General features: G+C 35.1%; 1 protein-coding gene across 1 annotated transcript in view; it reads left to right on the plus strand.

Moving 5' to 3' along the window:
* The window catches only part of GBE1 (1,4-alpha-glucan branching enzyme 1), a 292,532-nt gene that overhangs the window by 151,666 nt on the left and 119,510 nt on the right, over positions 1-21,356 (plus strand). The window contains exon 7 of the mRNA XM_067739200.1: positions 93-302. Coding sequence (XP_067595301.1) covers positions 93-302 — 210 coding nt within the window. The remainder of the gene's footprint in view (positions 1-92; positions 303-21,356) is intronic.

The raw sequence follows: 21,356 nt of genomic DNA on the forward strand, positions 1-21,356 counted from the left end.
TGTGCTGGTAAAACAATTGATTCTCAGTAAATGATTGGCTGTTTGGTTTAAATATGATGTGATCTTGTTTTTGCTGTCTCCTTTACCTTAAGCCGTTTTGGAATGCCTGAAGAGCTGAAAGAACTGGTTGACACAGCTCACTCAATGGGTATTACAGTCCTCTTAGATGTGGTACATAGCCATGCCTCAAAAAATTCAGAAGATGGATTGAATATGTTTGATGGGACAGAGTCCTGCTACTTTCATTACGGACCTAGAGGGAATCATAATCTTTGGGATAGTCGATTGTTTGCCTACTCCAGGTACGTACATAGAATATGGAAATGTCTTATTTGTTTAAAAAATAATTCAAGGGGGCTTCCCTGGTGGCACAGTGGTTGAGAGTCTGCCTGCCGATGCAGGGGACACGGGTTCGTGCCCCGGTCTGGGAGGATCCCACATGCCGTGGAGTGGCTAGGCCCGTGAGCCATGGCTGCTGAGCCTGCGCATCCGGAGCCTGTGCTCCGCAACGGGATAGGCCACAACAGTGAGAGGCCCGCGTACTGCAAAAAAATAAAAAATAATAATAATTCAAGGAATTTTACTAAATTCATTGTATGTATACTCTCTCACTGGTATTTAATTTCTTAATTTTTAAAAAAAATTTATGAGAAATGTTTAACATACTAATAGAATTTACCTTGTTTTGATTAGCACATGTATTAATGGTAAGTTGCACTAAATTTCGGTTTTACAAATCATACGCTATTTAACATATATTGGTTATATTGCCCCTTAAAAGGTTAATGTGAATAATTTTTTGATGTCTAAAAAGTACTTTATCAGTTTGAATTAAACATAGCAAATCACCTTTTAATAGAAGAATACACATTGTTTTAAGTAGGCCATTTTTTAAAAATCATACTTTATGTTTTGCTATCTTAATATTACCATGTTTTTGATCGCAGCTAAATCTTAATATTACCATGTTTTTGGTTGCAGCTAAGCTATAATAACAACTAACATTTATTAGTATGTAATATGTCAGGTATGGTGCCAAGGATTTAGATATATTAGCTACATATTTTATTTATTCTGCACAACAATTCTACTTACATGTGGTAAGTACTATTGTTATGACCATCTCACAGATAATAAACTAAGGCTTAGTAAACTAAGGCTAAGTAAACTAAGCTACATATTTTATTTATTCTGCACAACAATTCTACTTACATGTGGTAAGTACTATTGTTATGACCATCTCACAGATAATAAACTAAGGCTAAAACAATTCCTTAAGATTAAATACATCTCTGACTTGCCATCTAATTAGAAGGGTGTTTTAGGTGATTAAATCTAAATTCCAAAATATGGCAAAAATGTTGTAAAATAAAAAATACTATCAGCTTGTATCCATTTTTTATCATAAGTGAAAATATAATGAAAATATGATTTCAGGCATATTAAAAGTAGCAGTGTCAAGTAATGTATAACTAATTTTTATATTATTTCTGAAAGAGTTTAATGAATTTTCTGTTGGATGTTGTACCATAAATAAATATGCACATATCTGGAAAACAGTGTAGAAAAATGCTTCAGCAAGGAATTTGATAACATGAAAAATTCTAATGTTTCAGCATAAATTAGATGACTTTTTTTTTTAGATGACTTTTATGTGGAGGAAGTTGTTTTGCTTCACTCTTTTCTTATTATCATGCATTATTTTATATTTCATAGCTGTATAGGAATCACTCGTGCCAGATGAAGCAGCATAATATATGAGAAAAGACACAAGAGTTAGAAGCAGGTGGCAGGGTTCCAGGCCTAGTTTCACTCTGGTACAAATCGATTAATCATTCTGGTTCTCAGGTTTTCATTATAAGAAGAGGCAGAGTTTTGGGATTAATACAATTCCCTCTGTAAAGGTATTTTGTATTTGTGTCACCTTTTGAATATTGCTTTTTACACTGTAGATTTATAACGAGTAAAAGGGACTGAACCTGTGCTAATTCTATGATATGATTCTTAACAATTTCATTATTGAGTAAATCTTGTCAAAGTAGCTTGTGGACAAGAAATACAATTAATTGAACCTTCTGGTTCATATTTGGATGAATAATGTTGACTCTATCCTGTAGAACTGTGTCTTATGAAAGAAATACACAAAATTGTTAAATTTTTATGTTTTGAAACTATTCTGCTGTGGAACTGTGTCTTGAAAAGAAATGCATGAAGTAGGTGGATTTTTATGTTATAAAATGATTCTTTATTTTATTAAAATATTTATTATAGGGTATTTTTCTGTATCCTGAGCTCTCAAAGTCCATTTAAAGTTATCCAGTTTTCTAAGGAAAGGGAATTATACATAATTGTCTTAAAACAATTCTATTGTTTACATTACCGAAATTAAGGCATATTTAATATTGCGTTGGCCAAAAAGTTTGTTTGGGTTTTTCCATGTTACCGAAAAACCCGAACGAACTTTTTGGCCAACCCAATACTTAGTTTCTTTTTTATTGAATTAACTATTAATCTTTCTAAGGTGCTTACTTTTAGTAAATAACATGTAGTATGATTTTAGCTTGTTATTTTTTTATCATGACTTTTCGGGGCTGCATTATGTCATGTAGGCTTAGACCTCCGTAAATATAGTTCCATTTAAAATGTATTTCTATTATTCAATATGTGGTTCTATTTGACAATATTTAAATTCTCTAATTTTTATAGAATTAGTATTTTCTATATAGGTTTATGCTTTTAGTTACAACATCATTAAACAATATAGATAAATCCTACAAAACCAAATTTAAAAAGTTAAATCACCAAATTTAAGCTAATAATTCTGTAATATTTAGGTTTTTCAACTTATAACATACTAAAGATTCTAAAATTCTTTGAATTATTTTCTCACTACTGTGTTGTAATTTATTAAAAACTTTATTGATAAAATTTATGTTAGCCTCATGAAAGTGTACTGCATTTTTCTTTTTTTTTACATTTTCTTCCTTCTATTCTGACTAGTTATAGCATATGTAATATAACATTGTTTTGGTGTAATGCGAAAACCATTTTTATAATCGGCGTTCATAATGAAAGTCCGATGCTGTTTTGGTTATTTATTGCTGCTTAACAAACCAGCTCAAAATTTAGTGACTTCGGACAACAGCAGTTGTTTATTTTACTTCCAGATCTGCAATTGGGGCATAGGTCAGTGTGACATTTCTTCTCTTCCATGTTACGGTCTGGGTCTGGAAACTGACATGGCATCATTTCTGCTATAAGCTATTGTCCAGTTACAGATTCAAGGGGCATAGACCCTTTTATTTCAGTGACAGGAGTATTAAAGAATTTTAGGGCTAAGTTTTAAAATCCCCACATCTAACAAGTTTTAACCATACACAGTAAATATGCCAATTCACAAATTCAAAAGAGATGTATTGAAATACCTATGTGGAAATATTGTTATTTTTCTCAGCTGTATTTCTGTGGTAGAGAGTTTGTCTGAAATAGGCAATTTTCAAAAAATATACTAATCATTATAAAACTAATAATGCCATTTTTGTTAATTAGAAAATATAAAAAGGCATAGAAAATCCAAAATAAAAATTATTATTCTTTACAAATAACATTATTTTTATGTGGCTGCACTTAATGAGTATTCTTTTCATGCATATAAACACAGGAAAACCCAAACCTTTACTATTACTCTATACATAGGATACCTATTCGTCTATAATTTTGGGCTTGTTCCTTATCCAGATGAAATCAGAAACAACAATTTATACTTCATGTTTTAAGATATAAACAACAATTTATACTTCACCCCTTGCCTTTGATATGTTGATTAATATTATACTCCATTGAAAAGTAGATATAAAAATGGTACAGGGTTTGCCTAAGGCCCTAATAAACCTCTTTTTTGAAAACTTGTAATAATTTTTGAAATTAAGAAAATGTTGATCTTATATAGAATCAGCTTCTGTAGAGATATGTTGCTGATGCTCATTTCATTCTATCTGTATGTCACAACCTGTCACCATTTATAATCTCTGATTCAAGTGTCATCATCAGAGTTATCAGAATTAAATCTCTCACTCTGAGTAATACCAGAGATCCTGACTGTGCTATTTCATTACCTGTTATGAATAAATTTCCAATCAGGAGCTGCCCATGTTTTAATTTTCTGTCTACTCGGCTGAACTGCCTTCTAGCTCTGCTAAATTACTAATGACAGTTCATAACAGAGGTCGGGTTGTTCTTTCTTTAGTTGGTAAAGAGAACTTCTTGACAAATCTGTCACCCATAAGTTTCAGAAGTTTCTAGAGTGAGAAATAATGGATATAATTTAATGGTCTCAGTTTTAAATTGTATTTTGCATATGTGTCTGGCACTATGTAAATGCACTTGATAAAATAACAAGACAACTGCACAATTTGTGGAGCTTCACAATTATTATACCGTAACCTTTACTAAAGCTTCGAATGAGAACAGTTTCTTTGTTGAGTATTTCCTTCAAAGATAAGATATGAATCTCAAAGGAGATAGCATAGTAGAGCTCATGCTCATTTCCCCGCCCCCCCGAACCTTACATTTGGGTACAAAAGTAGTGTAATCATATTCTGTCAGCATGAGTTTGTAGTGTGACAACTATTAGGCAGGAAGATACTCTTATCTTGAGTTATTAGAGTTCCTTTCAGAAACAAAAAATGAATCCAGTTTGATTTTTTAAGGTCATAACCACATGGAATAAAATATCCTTTAGTACATACACGATAATATGTGGTTCTTCTTAACCTTGCTAGGTCTTTTCCACGAGTTAGAATGTGGAAGGAAATTCATGGGGCCTTCCCTTCTGAGAGTGGATATTTGAATCTTAAATGTTCTGTGATATCTTATGTGATGTTTCTTTTTTAGTTTGTCAATATAGTGAGTTGCATATATTGATTTTGAATGTCAAGCCAATCTTTTTTTTTTTTTTTTTTTGCGGTATTCGGGCCTCTCACTGTTGTGGCGTCTCCCGTGGCGGAGCAGAGGCTCCGGGCGCGCAGGCTCAGCGACCATGGCTCACGGGCCCAGCCGCTCCGCGGCATGTGGGATCTTCCCGGACCGGGGCACGAACCCGTGTCCCCTGCATCGGCAGGCGGACTCTCAACCACTGCGCCACCAGGGAAGCCCTGTCAAGCCAATCTTACATTCCTTGGATAAGCCTTCATAAACATAGGTACTAAAATTCTAAAGAAAATTTTGGCATATATTTATATGATATTACATCACGACAGTCAATTATTAATGATGAACCTTAATTTAAGAATTATTGTTCATTGATATATTAATTAATGAATATATGACACCATTATGATTAGCAGGATATTTAATAACTAAGCATCCAGGACATGAATAGAAACCTCTAAAATATTATTTTTTAAGAGAGCTTTAAAGTCATATGCTGCTTTGTGATTTCTTAAAAGCAAAAAACAAAAAGCAACAGGCCATTGGGTGAAATAATCACTCTTTTTTGCTATAGTAGAAATGGCCACAATAACACAGAAAAATAGCATAAAAAGGGTAAATGTGTTCAACTTCTGTTGAAAACAGGTATTATCTGGAAAAGTTTTAGATTCATCTAGGACACATTGCTAGATATATATGCTTGAAATTTCTGTGCATATGCTTATCAGAAATTTGGAATAAAACAAATACAAAAAACTCACTCCCTTCAGGGTATAGGTGACATTTTAACAGTTAACTTGAAGTAACTGCTTTCAAAGAAAATTTAGCTATGGGGAAACCATTTGGGGAAAATATCAAGAAAAAGTTTCCATCTTCGTGATTTTATTGCCACAAATGATTTCAGTCATAAAAATTCTTTTATTTGCATACACATGAATCTTGGAGCATTTTTTGCCAAGTTTCTAAAATTGTTCCAATTATAGTTTGTCTTAAGCCCATTGGTTATGCTTATAAATATAATTATAAATATAAATTAATCACCTTGTGGTTAATTGGCAAGATCACCTAACTAACTTCAGGGAAAATGAAATATACAATCCATATTTCATGAAAGATGGTAGATAGTGGAAGGAGTTGGAAAAAAAAGTTTTATAACTTAATAAAGATAGCCATTGATTCTCTTCTTTCATTTATATCTATGTATTTTAGTGAACTGTTATAGCCAGGATGAGCATTAAAATCACCTATCAATGCAATTTTAAGTTTAACCAGACCTTGATTATTTTATCTTTATTTTTAGTTTCTTTTTGTGGATCTATTAATATATTACTAAAGTGGTATATGTACAATTAAAAAATAAATACACATATGGAGGAGTGTGCTGATAAGGCACACAGTCAAAAAAGTTTACAAATAAGTGCTTAGGTAAATTAAGGTTAACGTCAAAGATTTTTTTTTTAAAGAAGAAACTTTTTTTTGTGATCAATTCATTCATAAATTTATTGAATAAACTTATTGAGCATTTACGCTATGTCATATCTTTAGGGAGACGATATTTTCTGTATATTTAAACTAGCACAAAACCCTAAGAGAAAGTATATGTTTTAATTTCTTTGGATAGATTTCAGAACACTGAATTTTTTTTTTAATTGAAGTAATACAGTATCATTTTAGACAAATACCTTTCCTATTTGCTTAATAAAAAGCAAATGATGAAAGATTAAAAGACAATTTCAGACATAGATTTAGCAAACAGTTAACTATTCCAAAGGGAGTCGGACAATTAAAAATAAACTAAGAATAACTTACATAGCCTATTCATTAAGAATATTAAAATTTCACAGTAAGATTGTTAATAATGCTGGATGTTCCATAAAAAGTCTTTCTGTGTTCTTCTTTTACAGAATTTTCTCTCTTCCTTTTAGTAATTTTTCCTTGTTTAAACCAGAACCTTATTTCAGCTTGATTGAGGCAAATGGTTAAATCTATTTCAAAGAAGGTAGAGTTAGATTCAAAATTCAGACAGGCTAATTTTCTTTTGTAAAGGCGATTAAGGAAGTTGCTATATCAATCTAATCTGTCTGGATTTGAGTTTGAGTGGTAGAAATACTACTTCTCTTACAGGGTTTATGAGATTATTCAGCCTGGCAGAAATGTTTCCATTGCTGCAAAGCACAGCACTGGAGTAAGGATTTACAGTCTTTGTGTAAACTTTGTTCCTGGTATTATCTGCCTCGTTTATTCCCACAAGTCTAAACTTTAAGTGCACAGGGATATCATGAAAATATCTTGAGTATTTAGGTCTTACTCACCTGTAACATTCACCTTCTCAAACACAAACTCACTCTAAAGTAGGACTCTTCTTACTTGGTAATTTACCTTAAATTTGAAAATGTCGAGCATGGCTTCAAAAGCAGCATTTTTAACTTCAGGCAATGGTACATGCTTGTGAAAATGGTCCAAAGGTCCCTATTCAGTGGTTGTTTATTTAAGTCTGCGAATTTTGTTGAGTCTATAATAATAATATCTGGGTTTTTCTTATGACCTTTTTAAACAAGCAGATAAAATGTGAAAAAAAATCCATTTTTCTCTTTTTATCTGTGTGTAACAAAACAACTTGTTTAAGCATGTCTGTTCGCTAGGTTATGGACTAGCAGTTTTGAGGTTATGAAGAGATATTTCATGGTTCCCTAGCTGAATGATTTCCTTAGTGTTATGCTGCAGATAAATAACCTATGTTATAGTGAGCCAATTATTTTCAGAAAATATAGGTATCTTAAAATTTTGGAAGGGCACATAATTTATAAGTAACATAAAAATTATTTATTTTTGAGGGTCTCCTCCCCCCCCCCATTCATTTGGACTAGTGATCAGGCATATTTTTCTCAAACTTCTGAATTTCCCATCCCAGTTTTGTGGTGGTGAGGTATCTCTATTTGGTCTTCATTCTGCTTCTTTTTCTTTCACTGTTAGTAAGACAAGCCATCAGCCTCAGGATTTATTTCATTGTCTTTTTTCAGCTTAAAATATCTCCCCAAGATTAGACCTTTGCCTGTGTAGCCTTTCAAAATTCTCTGTCTGCTGAAAGCATCACTAAAACTCAGGGGCAGTTATAGTTAACATTTTCTCCCAGTGCTTTAGGAAACAAAACAGCATAATAGCCAACTTTTCTAAGACTTAAGCTCTATTCTCAGCACTGTGTAAAGGATGGCAAATGAGGCCAACTAGCTGTTCAGTGGGTTCATCTGATCTTTGTGAGGGATGATGGTCATGATGACTATAGTGATAATCTTTATTAAGGATCATTCAGTTTGGAGGCATTAGGTGCCTACCTACCTTATTGAACTTTCTTCTCTGACAACCTGAAATAAAATATCTCCTTCAGTCTTCTGCCATTTCCTATCTCCTGTCCCTACCTACTTTTTTTCTATTGCAATTATCACCATATTACATTTGAAAACGATACTTATTTTTTAAATTTTAGTCATATATTTGTTGTTTATGTATTAAATGTGGAAGTAAAGTTAATATTTATTGTTTCTTATAGAAAATATTTTAAGTAAAGCAGTCTGTGTTTCTCTCTGTCTCATAAACTTTTCACCATCAAATTTGTTTGCCATGAAAGTGACACTGCAAAGTGTTGACTTGGTGTGGTTACCTGTTCTTTAGAACTGAATTCAGTGAAGAAAGCTATCAAAGATACTTCCAACCAAAATGATGATGATAATAATAAATACTACATATAGTTAAGATATAAAAGATCTGACATAATATAAAATAAGTGGTTTTAGAATTACATGACCTTTACCTCTCTGATCTTACCAAGCTGTTTAACACTTAAATCTTGGTTTCATGGATGAAGAGCTCATAATGTACCACAGGGCAGTTATTAAAACTATATAAAATAACATCATTGAAAATGCATGACAAGCTAAATATAAGAGTTTGGAGTTGTACTTTCAGATTTTTACTAAAGATGAAAGCAGGGCTTAACTCACAAACCAGGCAGGTAACTGAGGGAAGCAGGCCAGGTGGTGGTCTTGGCAACCCAGAGCAAACAGGTCTTGTTAGAAGGGGCTCCTACTCACAAGTTCCTGCTGGTTGTTACCATGTGAAGCCACATCTTCCAGTTCTTTGAGAGAAGTCAGAAGTCCACATTTTATATGAAATATCCCCATTTTAAATGTCTGCAATTAATTTAAAATTTTGAAATTATTGTTCAGACCAAAGGAACACACATTTGGGATTGATATAATCTCTGGGCCTCTAGGGCTATCTCTGGACCCTGAGATGTACCTTGGGTTAAGAGAGTATCAGATTCTATGAAACTTCCAAAATTAGGTAGTAAATTAGGTACTGAGTCAGATAGGATAATAGGACAATGATACTTTTATAGTTTAAACACAACATTGTAATTCAACTTTCTTTGGATTATAAATGGAAAATTTTATAAACCTAAACTGGTAGTATGACACTGTCTCTCAGCAGAATTATGTTGACATCTCCTTTATTTTAAGTAGCAGATGAATCAACAAAATAAATGCCTTTTAAGATCAGGCTCAATAAATCAAAATTCACATTTAGTGAAGAAATCTACAGAGTTAAAATTCAGTAACCTTTATTTATTGTAATGCCTTGCATCTAAGTTGTAAGTAATTTCTATAAATGTAGTTACTGACTTTTGGGGGCATAATAGAGAATGGGTAGAGGCCTGGGCTTTAGGTAGCAGCCTGGGCTCAAATACTAGTTCCACCGCTTAGCGTGTAACCACAACCAGATTAGTTAATCTTTCTAAATTTAGTTTCCCCATCTGTAAAATAAGATTCTAATTGTATCTCCCTCCTGTGATTGTGAAGATTTAGTGACACACTTATCCTGGTGCCTGGCTTGTAGTCATGATAATCGCCATTGTTACCAACATTGCCATATCATTGTCACAGTCTTCTTGTGGGTAGATTAACCAGCCGACCTATTCCTCTGAAACGTACTTAGAGGCTTGAAGACAAGCAATAACAATACTTTTCGTGAGCCAAATATGTGCCGTAATCGCTGTGAATCTTTACTTGTTGTGGTCTCACACAATTTTTTAAAAGCACATTCAACTGTTTTCTTGGTAGAAGCCCCAAATTAGGAACGTTTGTGGAAATGACCTAGCGTGATCAACATCTAACAGTATTGAGAAATCACAGCCAAGAGAAATGGTAGAGGGAGAAAGCCCATCAAGGCCAGAAACCAGAACTGAAAGCACAGCGATGTGAGGCCCCTCAGGTGCAGCAGCAAACAGTTCCACACTCTGTCACTCTGGGCATCATTAGACTGCACTATAGTATAATAATTGATCATAATGAATGTGAGTCATTAAAAAAACTTTAAGTCATGTTCAAAAATGTCTTTTTAGGCACTAGGAAAAAATAAAATGTTATTTCAAAGTATTTTCGTTAAAAATGTTAAATTTTTAAAGGCTATGTTAACAATTAAGTTAAAGTTATCTGTCAACTATTTTTTAATAGCGTTACTGCGAAGATTTTATTTATGTGGAGTACTTTGTTCCCCTCCAATGCAGAATAAGCAAAGCATCCCTCTACTTGTTATTATTTTTAAAATTTTCAGGTGCGGAAGGCATTTTATTAAACAGTTATTGGATTAACTACCCTGATTCTTTTGCCTTTTAAATCCAGGGCCTTCTGATCTATTTCTTAGGATAATATCTTATGGTACTTTGTTGTGAGAGGGAAACAGAATTTTAGTCTCAGGACGTAGGTTCTAAATCAGATTGTTCAGTCTTTCCCAATAATGGAGTTAGGGGACAAATTTTTCAGTATAATGGCTAAGCTGTTTGCTATAACAGTACCTAGATTAGCTCAGGCAGGAAGGGCCCACTTAGTTCTTACCATCTCCTGTCTCTTCTTTCTATTTCACATGGCCACTGATGTTGTGACAATGATTATGAGTAAGGAGATCACACCTTTATGTTTGTTGTTTGGAGCCCAGGCTGGACTAGCATGTCCTCCTGATATCTTCCTTCTGACAAAGTGTTATTATTAAGCGTTGCCTTATAATAATCTGGCACGGGCTTTGCTTGACTTTCGGTTTTTCCTCCTTGTTTCTGCCATGTGCTCATCGACCAGCTTGTGTGGTTCTATCTGAAAGGCTATTAGAAATTGCCCATCTCTTTATCTTTTCCCAGCACTTTCCGGAAGTGAGGTATCTAAGATCTCCTGTAAAAGAAGAGAATTCGGGGAGTTTAGTGATAAAATGAAGGGATGAACACTGTCAGGTCATAGAGGTGGCGAGAGAGGCACTCATTACTGCTGTCCCTGCTGACCACCTGGTACAGGAGACTGCTGCGCTGCCAGGCTGCTGGCTGGTGGGGTCAGAAGGAAAAACGGGAAATTATATGTGAGGTGTGCACAAAATAAGTGTGTAAACTAGGAACCTAATAGTCCTGCTGAGAAGCATATAGAACAACACTGTCCAAAAGAAATATAATGCAAGCCACATACATAATTTAAAATATTCTAGTACTCATATCCATCTCTAAAACGATGATTAAAATGGAGCTTACCGGGCTTCCCTGGTGGCGAAGTGGTTGAGAGTCCGCCTGCCGATGCAGGGGACACGGGTTCGTGCCCTGGTCCGGGAAGATCCCATATGCCGCGGAGTGGCTGGGCCTGTGAGCCATGGCCGCTGAGCCTGCGCGTCCGGAGCCTGTGCTCCGCAACGGGAGAGGCCAGAACAGTGAGAGGCCCGCGTACCACACACACACAAAAAATATGTGCAGTTCTTAGAACAGTTCCTGGCACGTAATACGAATTAGTTATTATTTCTTATAACTTCCATGGTTTGTTCCACAACTTCTTTGTTGATCTCAAATTTATGTATTATACAAACTCTGAACATACATCCATCTAACCATTACAGTTCCTCTTTATATTACTACCAAATTATTTCTCAAATCCAGATCCTCTTTCCTACCTCTGCCCTGCGTTAAACGCTCTTATTTGATTATCTACCTCCACTGTCTGCTCTCTTACATGTTAATATGTATTTTACTATACCGTTTTTTGGATTGCATTATTATTTAGTTTACTTTTCTCCTCTACACCAGGCAAAAATACAAGCTTCAGCAAAGCAAAGGCAGTGTTGTCTTGTTTCTGCCTTTATCCCTCAAGGCTAGAACAGTGCTTGACTTACTTAAACACAAATTTGTTGAATGGATAAAGAAATAAATGAATACATTTATGTTTTCTAAGGCTCCCAAATTTAGAATATAGGTCTTATACATCTTGTAACCCTATTGTTTAGCACAGTATTTCAGAGCCTACCAGAGAGTAGACTGTCAAATATTTGTTCAGCTGAGTAAAAAATGAAACTCGTTATCTCTACAGAGTCTTACTTATTGAATAGTTTAGGTCCTTTTATTCCCAGATATAGCAAATGGTATTTCAGTTAATTCATGAAGTAACAGTGGCATCCAGATCTGTCACAGCAGTTTGTTCCATGTAACTACTATAGAAAATGATCCACCAGGGAGGAAAGTTCAGGAGGATATCCATGTGTGTCACATGAAGAGTGTTCAGTGCTCAAATAAATTTGGAAAACCCTGAATTAAATCAAGTTCAACACATTTCTTTATAGTTGAAATTCTTGGAATCTTTAATTAGCTATTGTGTATTTTGAACCTCCAAGTAAGTGCTGCACAATAATACTTCATTTCTCAAATGTCTTTGACCTTGAGGCACTTCAATGCACTTAGAAGAGATTTTTTAAGAAATCCTAACATCGAGGTTTTGAAGGACCTGCCTCTGGTCTCATCCTAACTTTCTCTTCCTCTCATTCATTAATCTCTAACCATTCTGGTCCTTTTCTTGCTTTGGAGCCTCTATGCACGCTTTTCCCTCTGCTGGAGTATTGCCTTTGTATGGCCAGCTCCTATTTATTTTCCAGTCCACATTGTAAAAGTCCCTTCTTAACTTCAGCAGTCTAAAATCAATCCTCTGGAATGCTTGCTCATGGCTTCCTCTCTTCATTCTTCACTTATTTATCATAATCTGTAGATAAGATTTGCAATTATATTTGTATTTTGTATTTTAAAATAGTGATAACGTATTTTTCTTTTGATCTCATCTTTAGGAGATATTTTGTTGAGTGTGCGTATGTAAATTCCATATTATAAACACTGTTAATGGTGGTTGCACATTTTTGTAAAGAATATCCTATTTGAAATTTGTGTCCTTGTAAGAAGCTAAAAATTTTCACTAAACCCTTAAATACTAAAGGTATAGTGACATTAACTTGTGGTAGTTAGTGGATGGAACTAGGGTGGGTTTGCTTTGGCATCCAAGCTATGGGCTGTTCCTTACAGAGTAGTGCTTGTCACCATTTTAATTCTTTATTTTATTGAAATCTTTCATTTTCATCTCTTCTTGATCACTCTCAAGCTCCCATCAACATATAGTACCATTTACTTGTAGTTTACATTTTAGAGAAATGAAGCTTTTTTTACCATTTTCTCAAGCAGTAAGTAATAGCACAACCTGCTTCAGGATTTACACTAACTTAAACAAAATACTATTATCAGTCTTCCCCCATCAGTCCATCAAAGATTCATCTGGCTGCCTTTGTTATTCTCCTAGTTTTTCTCTTTGTCCTCTCTCTGTCTCTCTCTCTTCTCTTTCCCTGTCTCTCTCTCTCTTTCTCTTTCTCTATCTGTCTGTCTCATAGATCTCAGCTGTACATTTGGCAATTTAAATTTTGTGATATTTAAAAGGAGATACCCAACAATAAAAAAATCATGGATTTTACTTTTTTATTCATGCTTATCAATTCTGCAAAGAGCTAAGGGAAAATTGTCTCTATGTTCTTTTTAAAAGTCTTAATATATAGACTCCACTTGCCACAAGCAGACAAGGTGTAAAATATTAAAATAGAGGCAGTGCAAAAGTAAGAACTTTACTCAGAACCAAATACTCTGAGGAGATGCTATCCTCGGTGTCTAGATTAGATAGTCATCTGTGAATTGATGAAGACCTAAGAATTTCTCCCATCAAGGCAGGAGTGAAGCATTCCGGTTTTTCTTTGTGATCTTTCTTCCTCCCCTCCCCTCCCCTCCTCTTCCCTTCTCCTCCCTCCACCCACTTTTTTTTTTTTAATACAAGGGAGAGCAAGGTTCTGAGGCTGGGGAGGATTCGGGTCTGTATCAGGTGAGGGCACAGCTTTGGTTTTCTCTCCTCTTTGTCTTCATTATGACTTATTTCCCTGCTCTGCTGATAATTTCAGCATGTAGAAAAAACTGGCTGCAGCTAAAAATTTGTCTTAAGAAATGTAAACCTTTGAGACCATTTGAGCATAAACCCAGGCAATTCATAGAAGCTGGGAACAAGCCAGAGGGAAGCTTGGTCCTTTTATACACTCTTTCTGCAGGATTTATTAACATCCTGTAGAAAGTAGAATTCTGATTCTTGTGTTGTGCGTGTTTATAAATTATATTACTGTGTAGATATTAACTAGTTTATATCAATATGCACTAGATTTGAGTTTTCTTATTTATATACATGTTTATATATGTATGTGTACAGACACATCTAAAGTTCAAAGTTTTATACAGATTAATCATAGATTATTTAATGTTTTTGTTTCTTGCTGTTAACTATAGTTTATAATCTCAACACAACTAAAATTGATAGAAAATGGGGCAAGAATATAGTTTTCTATGCTGTGCAGGTAAATTAGTTTTAAAGCAAAGGAAGTTGTGCTTTAAAAATAGAAATGAAGTACTTTTTCTATATTAGAAAGGTCTGTAAAACGTCTTTAGGAAATATATACATGTACTATGTATATGTGTGTATATATATTGCATATGTATATACAATGAACTTCTGAGTGTCTCTGCTTTTTAAAATGAATGATAGGGACAGGGGGCTTTATGGACACATGTTAATGATAAAGTAATCTGCTGCTTAGAATCATGTATTAAAAATAGGTCTGGGGGCTTCCCTGGTGGCGCAGTGGTTGAGAGTCCGCCTGCCGATGCAGGGGACGCAGGTTCGTGCCCCAGTCCGGGAAGATCCCACATGCTGCGGAGCGGCTGGGCCTGTGAGCCATGGCCGCTGAGCCTGCGCGTCCAGAGCCTGTGCTCCGCAACGGGAGAGGCCACAGCAGTGAGAGGCCCGCGTACCGCAAAAAAAAAAAAAAAAAAAAAAAAAAGTCTGGCACACACAGGTGCTGAATTAGCTAATTAATTAAATTAATTAATTAACTAACTAAACAAAATTTCGTTGAGCACTTATTATGTACCCAATATTCCTGAATCCTGGAATCCTGGAAATGAAGCAGTAAAAAACCGGGTAAGACCCCAGTTCTCTGAGCCCTGTTTATGGGAAAGGCAGACAATACAAAATAAAGTTCCAGATAGTAGCAAGTACCATGAAGAAAAATAAAGTCACCTAAAAGTGTTCAGTGTTATGCTGACTGCAGCTGTTTTTCAATGTGATCAAGATAACCACTTCTGAAGAGGTAATATTTAAACAGATTTGAATGAAGTAAGGTGCAGTATAAAATCCTGGGGTTGAGCGAACAGTGAGGAGAAAGCAGTTGTGAAGTCTCTCTGGGGGAACGGGCCTAGTGTTTTCAAGAGAAGGCAAGAAGATGCAGAATGGTAAGTGAGGGATAATTTTAGGAAAGTCCAGAGAGTTTGGCAGTTGTCAGATCATGTAAAGCCTTGTAGGTTTCTGTACGGAGTTTGGATTTTCTTCTATCTTATTCAATTTATTCTGTGTTTGATGAGAAGCTGTTAAAGGGTGTGGATCAGGGGAATGGTGTAACAATACTGAAGATAAGTCCACTATATTATAATAAGCTAGGAGGAAGAGGGATGTGGGTAGGTGTGGAATTGGTGGGCAGCGTTAAGGGTCATCCGCACTGCAGCAGTCCAGTGAGAAATTGTAGTGTTTTGGGTAAGAGTGGTACCATCAGGAGCTTTAAGAACTGCTTAGATTAAAATGGAATACATTTTGAAGGGAGAGCTGATAAAACTTGCTGAGTGATTAGTTGTATATGAGGGTAAGAACAATTATTTCTAAGTTTGTGTCCAGTAGGTAAATGGGCCTCTGAAAATAGCACCTCTATACCTTTTGAGCATGAGGTATAGCATAGCCACCTATAGAGCTGCAGGAAACTGGGAGAAGTATTGGGGGGGAAATTAAAAGGTCATTGTTGGACAACTTAAATTTGAAATGTCCATTTGACATGTAAATGGAGATCTTGAGTAGCCAGTCAAATATCTGAACCTGCAATTCAGTGGAAAGGATAGGGCTGGCAAATTGAAATCAGAAGTCATCTGTTTATAGAAGGTATTTCAAGCTATGAGATTGAATTAGATTACTTGAAAAATGAGGATGAGGAGAGATATGGTCTGACTGCTGATCTCTGAGTTACTCTCACATGAAGAGGTCAGGAAGAAGGATCTGTAGGTGAAATAGAAGGACAGGGAGGGAGGGCTCAACCATGTCAGCTGCATCTGTTGGGCTTAAGTTAGATGAGGATTGAGAATTAGACATTGATTTGGCCTGATGGTCATTTATTTGGACTAAAAAGGGTTTTGTTGGAATGGTTGGGCTGAAATTCTCTTTTTGATGGGTTAAAAATGAATGCGAAGAGAGAAAGTGAAGGCAGCATGTGTAACGATAACTTTTATGAGGGGATATTCTTTAAAGGGGAGTAGAAAAGTGAGTTGGTAGCTGAAATAGAGAGTTGTAAGTCCGAAAGTTTCTTTTAAAGTAGGAGATGTTTCAGCTGATAGGGTTGAACCAATAGAGAAGGGAAAATTGCTGAGTCAGTAGAGAATGGATAACTGTAGATACAAATCTTTGAGAAGGGAAGAGAAGATGGGATTTAGGGTACAAATGGAGGGTTGGTCTTGGAAAAGTTCAGGGACAATTTATCTGATATAATAAGGAGACAGATATATGAGTTTTAAGTAGAGAGGGTGGTAGATTTGATTGGGTGTTGATGATGTTCTGTAATTGCTTCTATTTTTTCATTTATTTTTAAAGTCAAGGCAGTCAACTGAAGGTGAAAAGTTAAGAGAGAGGTGTTGGAAATTTCAGATGAGAGGAGGTGTAGAATTGTCCTCTGAGAGAGTGGGAGAGTTGTTTCATCGATAAGGAAATATGATGGGATTCCTGAGTGATTTTGTGGGCCCACCTGCCTGTGGACCAAGCAGAAAGCTGGATTTGACTAAGTTCTGCTAGGACTACGAGACTTCCCTTAAATTCCACTGGAAGCTGTTTTAAAGACTGGAGAAGGGCAATCAATAAATGCTTGAATGGCAATTTTTCTACCTCCATTTTCCTTGAATTTTCATATAGTTAACATTTCCAGAAGGTTGACACAACAAAAATAGTCAGTTTAAAGAATCACAGTTTTCCAGGTCAAATCTGTTAAATAGTAACTAGTCACAGCAGGAGGTATAATTAATTATAAGCTAAGTAAGCTTGCGTGACAATTGATTCAAATATACTCAACTCATCACCAAATATATTCTTCATAGTATTGCTGGAGTAAGCTTTCTCAAATGTAAATTTTGTGTGTGACTGACAAGTGTAAATCATTCGGTGGTAAACTATAGCCTATGACAGTTGTTTTCTAAACAGATGAATGCTAATGGCTCTGGTGACAATGGAGATCCAATGTCTATTGTAGAGTTACTCACACTTAAGGCTGCCTCCTCCTTATAGACTATGTCATAGATTGATACTTTCTTGATCATGTGAGATAGAAATATGAGAACCAAGGACATAAAACAGGGTTTCACAAGTCAGTTATGCCATCTCAAATATGGTCCCAAATATTTCTCAGAGATTATCCTTACTGTTCCTAGTCCACTGACTGAAGGTGGGTTCCCTGACTGCCTGAAAGGCCTTGAGCACAAAAAATGACATTGTGCACTAGCTAGTTAGAATTGCAATTGGCAGTAGGCAGCACAAGGGTACTATCCAGTTTTCAGCTATCTCAGGGAATGTCTAGTGGTTATAAAAATATGTGCATGTGCACTTGCTTTGGGGATGGTGGGTGGGGTAGTCACAACAGTCACAACATACAAGCCTAACTCCTTGTATGTTTTCCCCAGGGCTGAAACTATGGGTCCATGAATACATTTAGTTATAACTTTTTGATATACAAAAGGATCCAATTCTAAATTTTAAGAAACATACATATTAAAAGAGATGGCATTATTTTTAAAAAGTACTTGAAACAGGGATGTGGCTGCACTTCTTCATTGTATACCCTTAGCCAATTTCTGGGAGAAAGCACACAGACTTAAAGAACAATAGGCAATAGTCACAGTGGGTTAATCCTTTCTCTGCCTTGAGGCACCAGGGTAGGGGTTTCCCAGCTGCCTCTAGCAATCCCATGTGTGCTGTCCACTCAGCACTGAGGCATCTTCACTGAAGCTCTATGGGAACAAGAATCATATTTTCAAAGTAATTGGTCTTAAGGATAACTTCCAAGTTCTTGGCAAACTAGGAGCTCAAGTATCTGATCACTTTCTACTTCTCTAAATTCTACAATGTAGAGTTTCTCACACATACCAAGTCTTTGTGTCTTTACCCATGCCATTCTTTCTCCTTTGGAATGCCTTCCCTCCTCTACTTTGCTTTATACACTATCTTATATTTCAAGACCAAATATCTATCTCCTCTTGTAGGAAACCTTCATAAAAACTCTACCATCTCCATCCTTGTCCCTGCTGCTTTAAATGTCTTCTTGCCTGTCTCATTCCAATAGACTTAAGCTGGACTTCCCCTTCTTACTTAAATACTGCATTTAAATAGGTCTAATAATGTATGTATGTGTATATATGTGTGTGTATGTATATATATATATATATATTACATGGAAAAAATCCCCCATGTTAGTCTTTCCTACTAGACAACATGTCATTTCAGTGACCTGCCTTTTGATTTTACTTCAACAGCATGTGTTGGCTCTCTAATTAATGCTTATTATCTATTAGAATTGTACCTAAAACAAAAATGTTTATCCTGAGAGAGTATTCTGTACATTTCATGAGATATTTTCATGCAGAATGTTCTGCCACTTCCTTTGGCTTTTGATGTTAAAAATTATTTCTATTTCAAAAATATTTTTAACTTCCCATGCTGCCACATAGTAAAGCCTTTTTAATTGATATGTTTTATATCATTCAGTTTTAATTTTATTTGTGCCCTAAGTAATTTGTTAAAGCAGTATTTTTAGTAGGAAATCATGATCTATTTTCTGATATACCAACTGACACAAAATCCAGTTCTTCCTAAGTATGGAGATACTTCATTTTATAAATTTGCATATATCTTAATGGTGAGGACATTTTAATATTATGCTGTTTTACTTATTATGAAAAGGTTTTACTCTGAGACCTCTGAAATAAAGCAAAAAGAAAAACTTTAAGTAGAAAATGATGTTTTGTTTCCTCATATTAAAATGCATTTAAAAATGTCAAAATAAGCATGCAAAGCCAAAATTAAATCTCTTGGTCATATTTTTGAGAAGTGATGACTTTTTCTATTTTAATTAACTCCCTAAAGAATTTTTAAATGTGGATGTCTCTAACCTAGAGGATAATTTTCAAACAGTTATATATATATAATTATTAGCTTTATAATTTTTCTCCATTCCTCACAAAGTCACAATTTTATCAAATACTTATCTTACCCACCCCCCATGAAATGTATTGTGTTAAATAACTTATAAGTTCCAATCTGCCATCCCATTATCTATCATATATCTATCATGGCATATAATTAACTGCTATGATTATTTTGATTTATAAATAATTTTATATAAATATAAAAATACAGAAATATGCACTTAAGTACAGAAATAAGCAATCTGTCAATTTTATTTAATTAGCATAATAACATACATTTAATGTATGTCAGATATAGGTTTCTCTTTATTCTGATTTCAGTATGGGCAAATATAGAAGACCATAAAACCACTGTGGTCTTTGTAAATTTATATGGAAAAATGATAGACTTTTAAAATATGAATGTATGTATAGATATATTTGCACAATAAACTTGAGTCAAATTCATATAGTTATGGATAATGTGAAGGATATATTTTCTATAGAATCAATTTTACAGGTCTAGTTCAGCCATGCTGCTGAACATCTGCATAATATGGTTATTTCTGCTTCTTTTTATAGGGCAGAGACCAATGTGTAAATTATGATTATTAATGATCTTACTACTTGTGATCTCTTTTGAAAACTAAATGGATGAAAATTATATTTTCCTTGCAATTTATGACAAAATGATAAATAAAATTATTTTCTGTATATTCTCATTATTTTGACATAATTTAAAGGGTAATCTTTAAAAAGTATCTCATATACAACAAGTTCAGAGATTTCCAAGAGTACACTAGTTAAGGTGTTTCTAGGTGTGTAGTAGTTTTTCAGTCCCCCAAAGTGCCTGATGAGTCCATTTATTTAAAGGTAAAAATCATTAATAGAACACCAGTATCTCTGGGTCTAGTCATAGCTTTTCAACTAACTATAGAAGTCAGTAGTTCTACTTTCTCAAGGACAGTTGTAAAGTGTAGTGTTGCCTAAACTCATCCCTAAGCTCTTTATAGAAAAGAAAGTTCAATGTAGGATATGCATCATCAATGAAGTTTCTGACCTGGGGAAGAGAAGTGAAGCAAAAATACCCAGGTGAACTGGTGTGGGAATAAACAAGTATTGATTGAGAATGTCAAAGGCAAAAGAAACTTCTCACTGCCCTTCAAAGTTGATTCTTCCTTGTTATTGTGATGGTTAATTTTTTGTGTCAGCTTGACTGGGCTAAGGGATGCCAAATAGCTGGTAAACATTTATTTCTGGGTATGTCTGTGGATGTGTTTCTGGAACAGATTTAGCATTTGATTCAGTGACTGAATAAAGAGACCACCCTCACCAATGTGGCCAGGCCCCATCCAGTTTGTTGACCCCGATGGAACAAAAAGGTGAAGGACTGGTGAATTTCCTCTTTCTCTCTCTCCCTTCTTGAGCTGGGAAGTTCATCTTTTTCTGTCTTTGAACATTGGAGCTTCTGGTTCTTGGCCCTTCCAACTCTGAGGCTTATACCAGTGGCACCCTGGTTCTTAGGCCTTAGGCCTCCTACTGGGAGTTACATCATCGGCTAACCTTGAACTGAATTATATCCCTGGCTTTCCTGATTCTCCAGCAGGCAGAAAGCTAGATTGTGGTACTTCTCTGCCTCTATAACTGTTTGAACTGATCTCTATAAGAAGTCGCCTCATATATGTATACATCCTGTTTGCTCTGTTTCGTTGGAGAACCCTGACTAATACAGTCATGTCTAAAAATTACCATGATAAATGAGCCTCGTCAATGGTATCAGTTGGAATCATGAAGTTGG

This window comes from Pseudorca crassidens, chromosome 5 (assembly GCF_039906515.1).
Source record: "Pseudorca crassidens isolate mPseCra1 chromosome 5, mPseCra1.hap1, whole genome shotgun sequence".
Lineage (NCBI taxonomy): Eukaryota > Metazoa > Chordata > Mammalia > Artiodactyla > Delphinidae > Pseudorca > Pseudorca crassidens.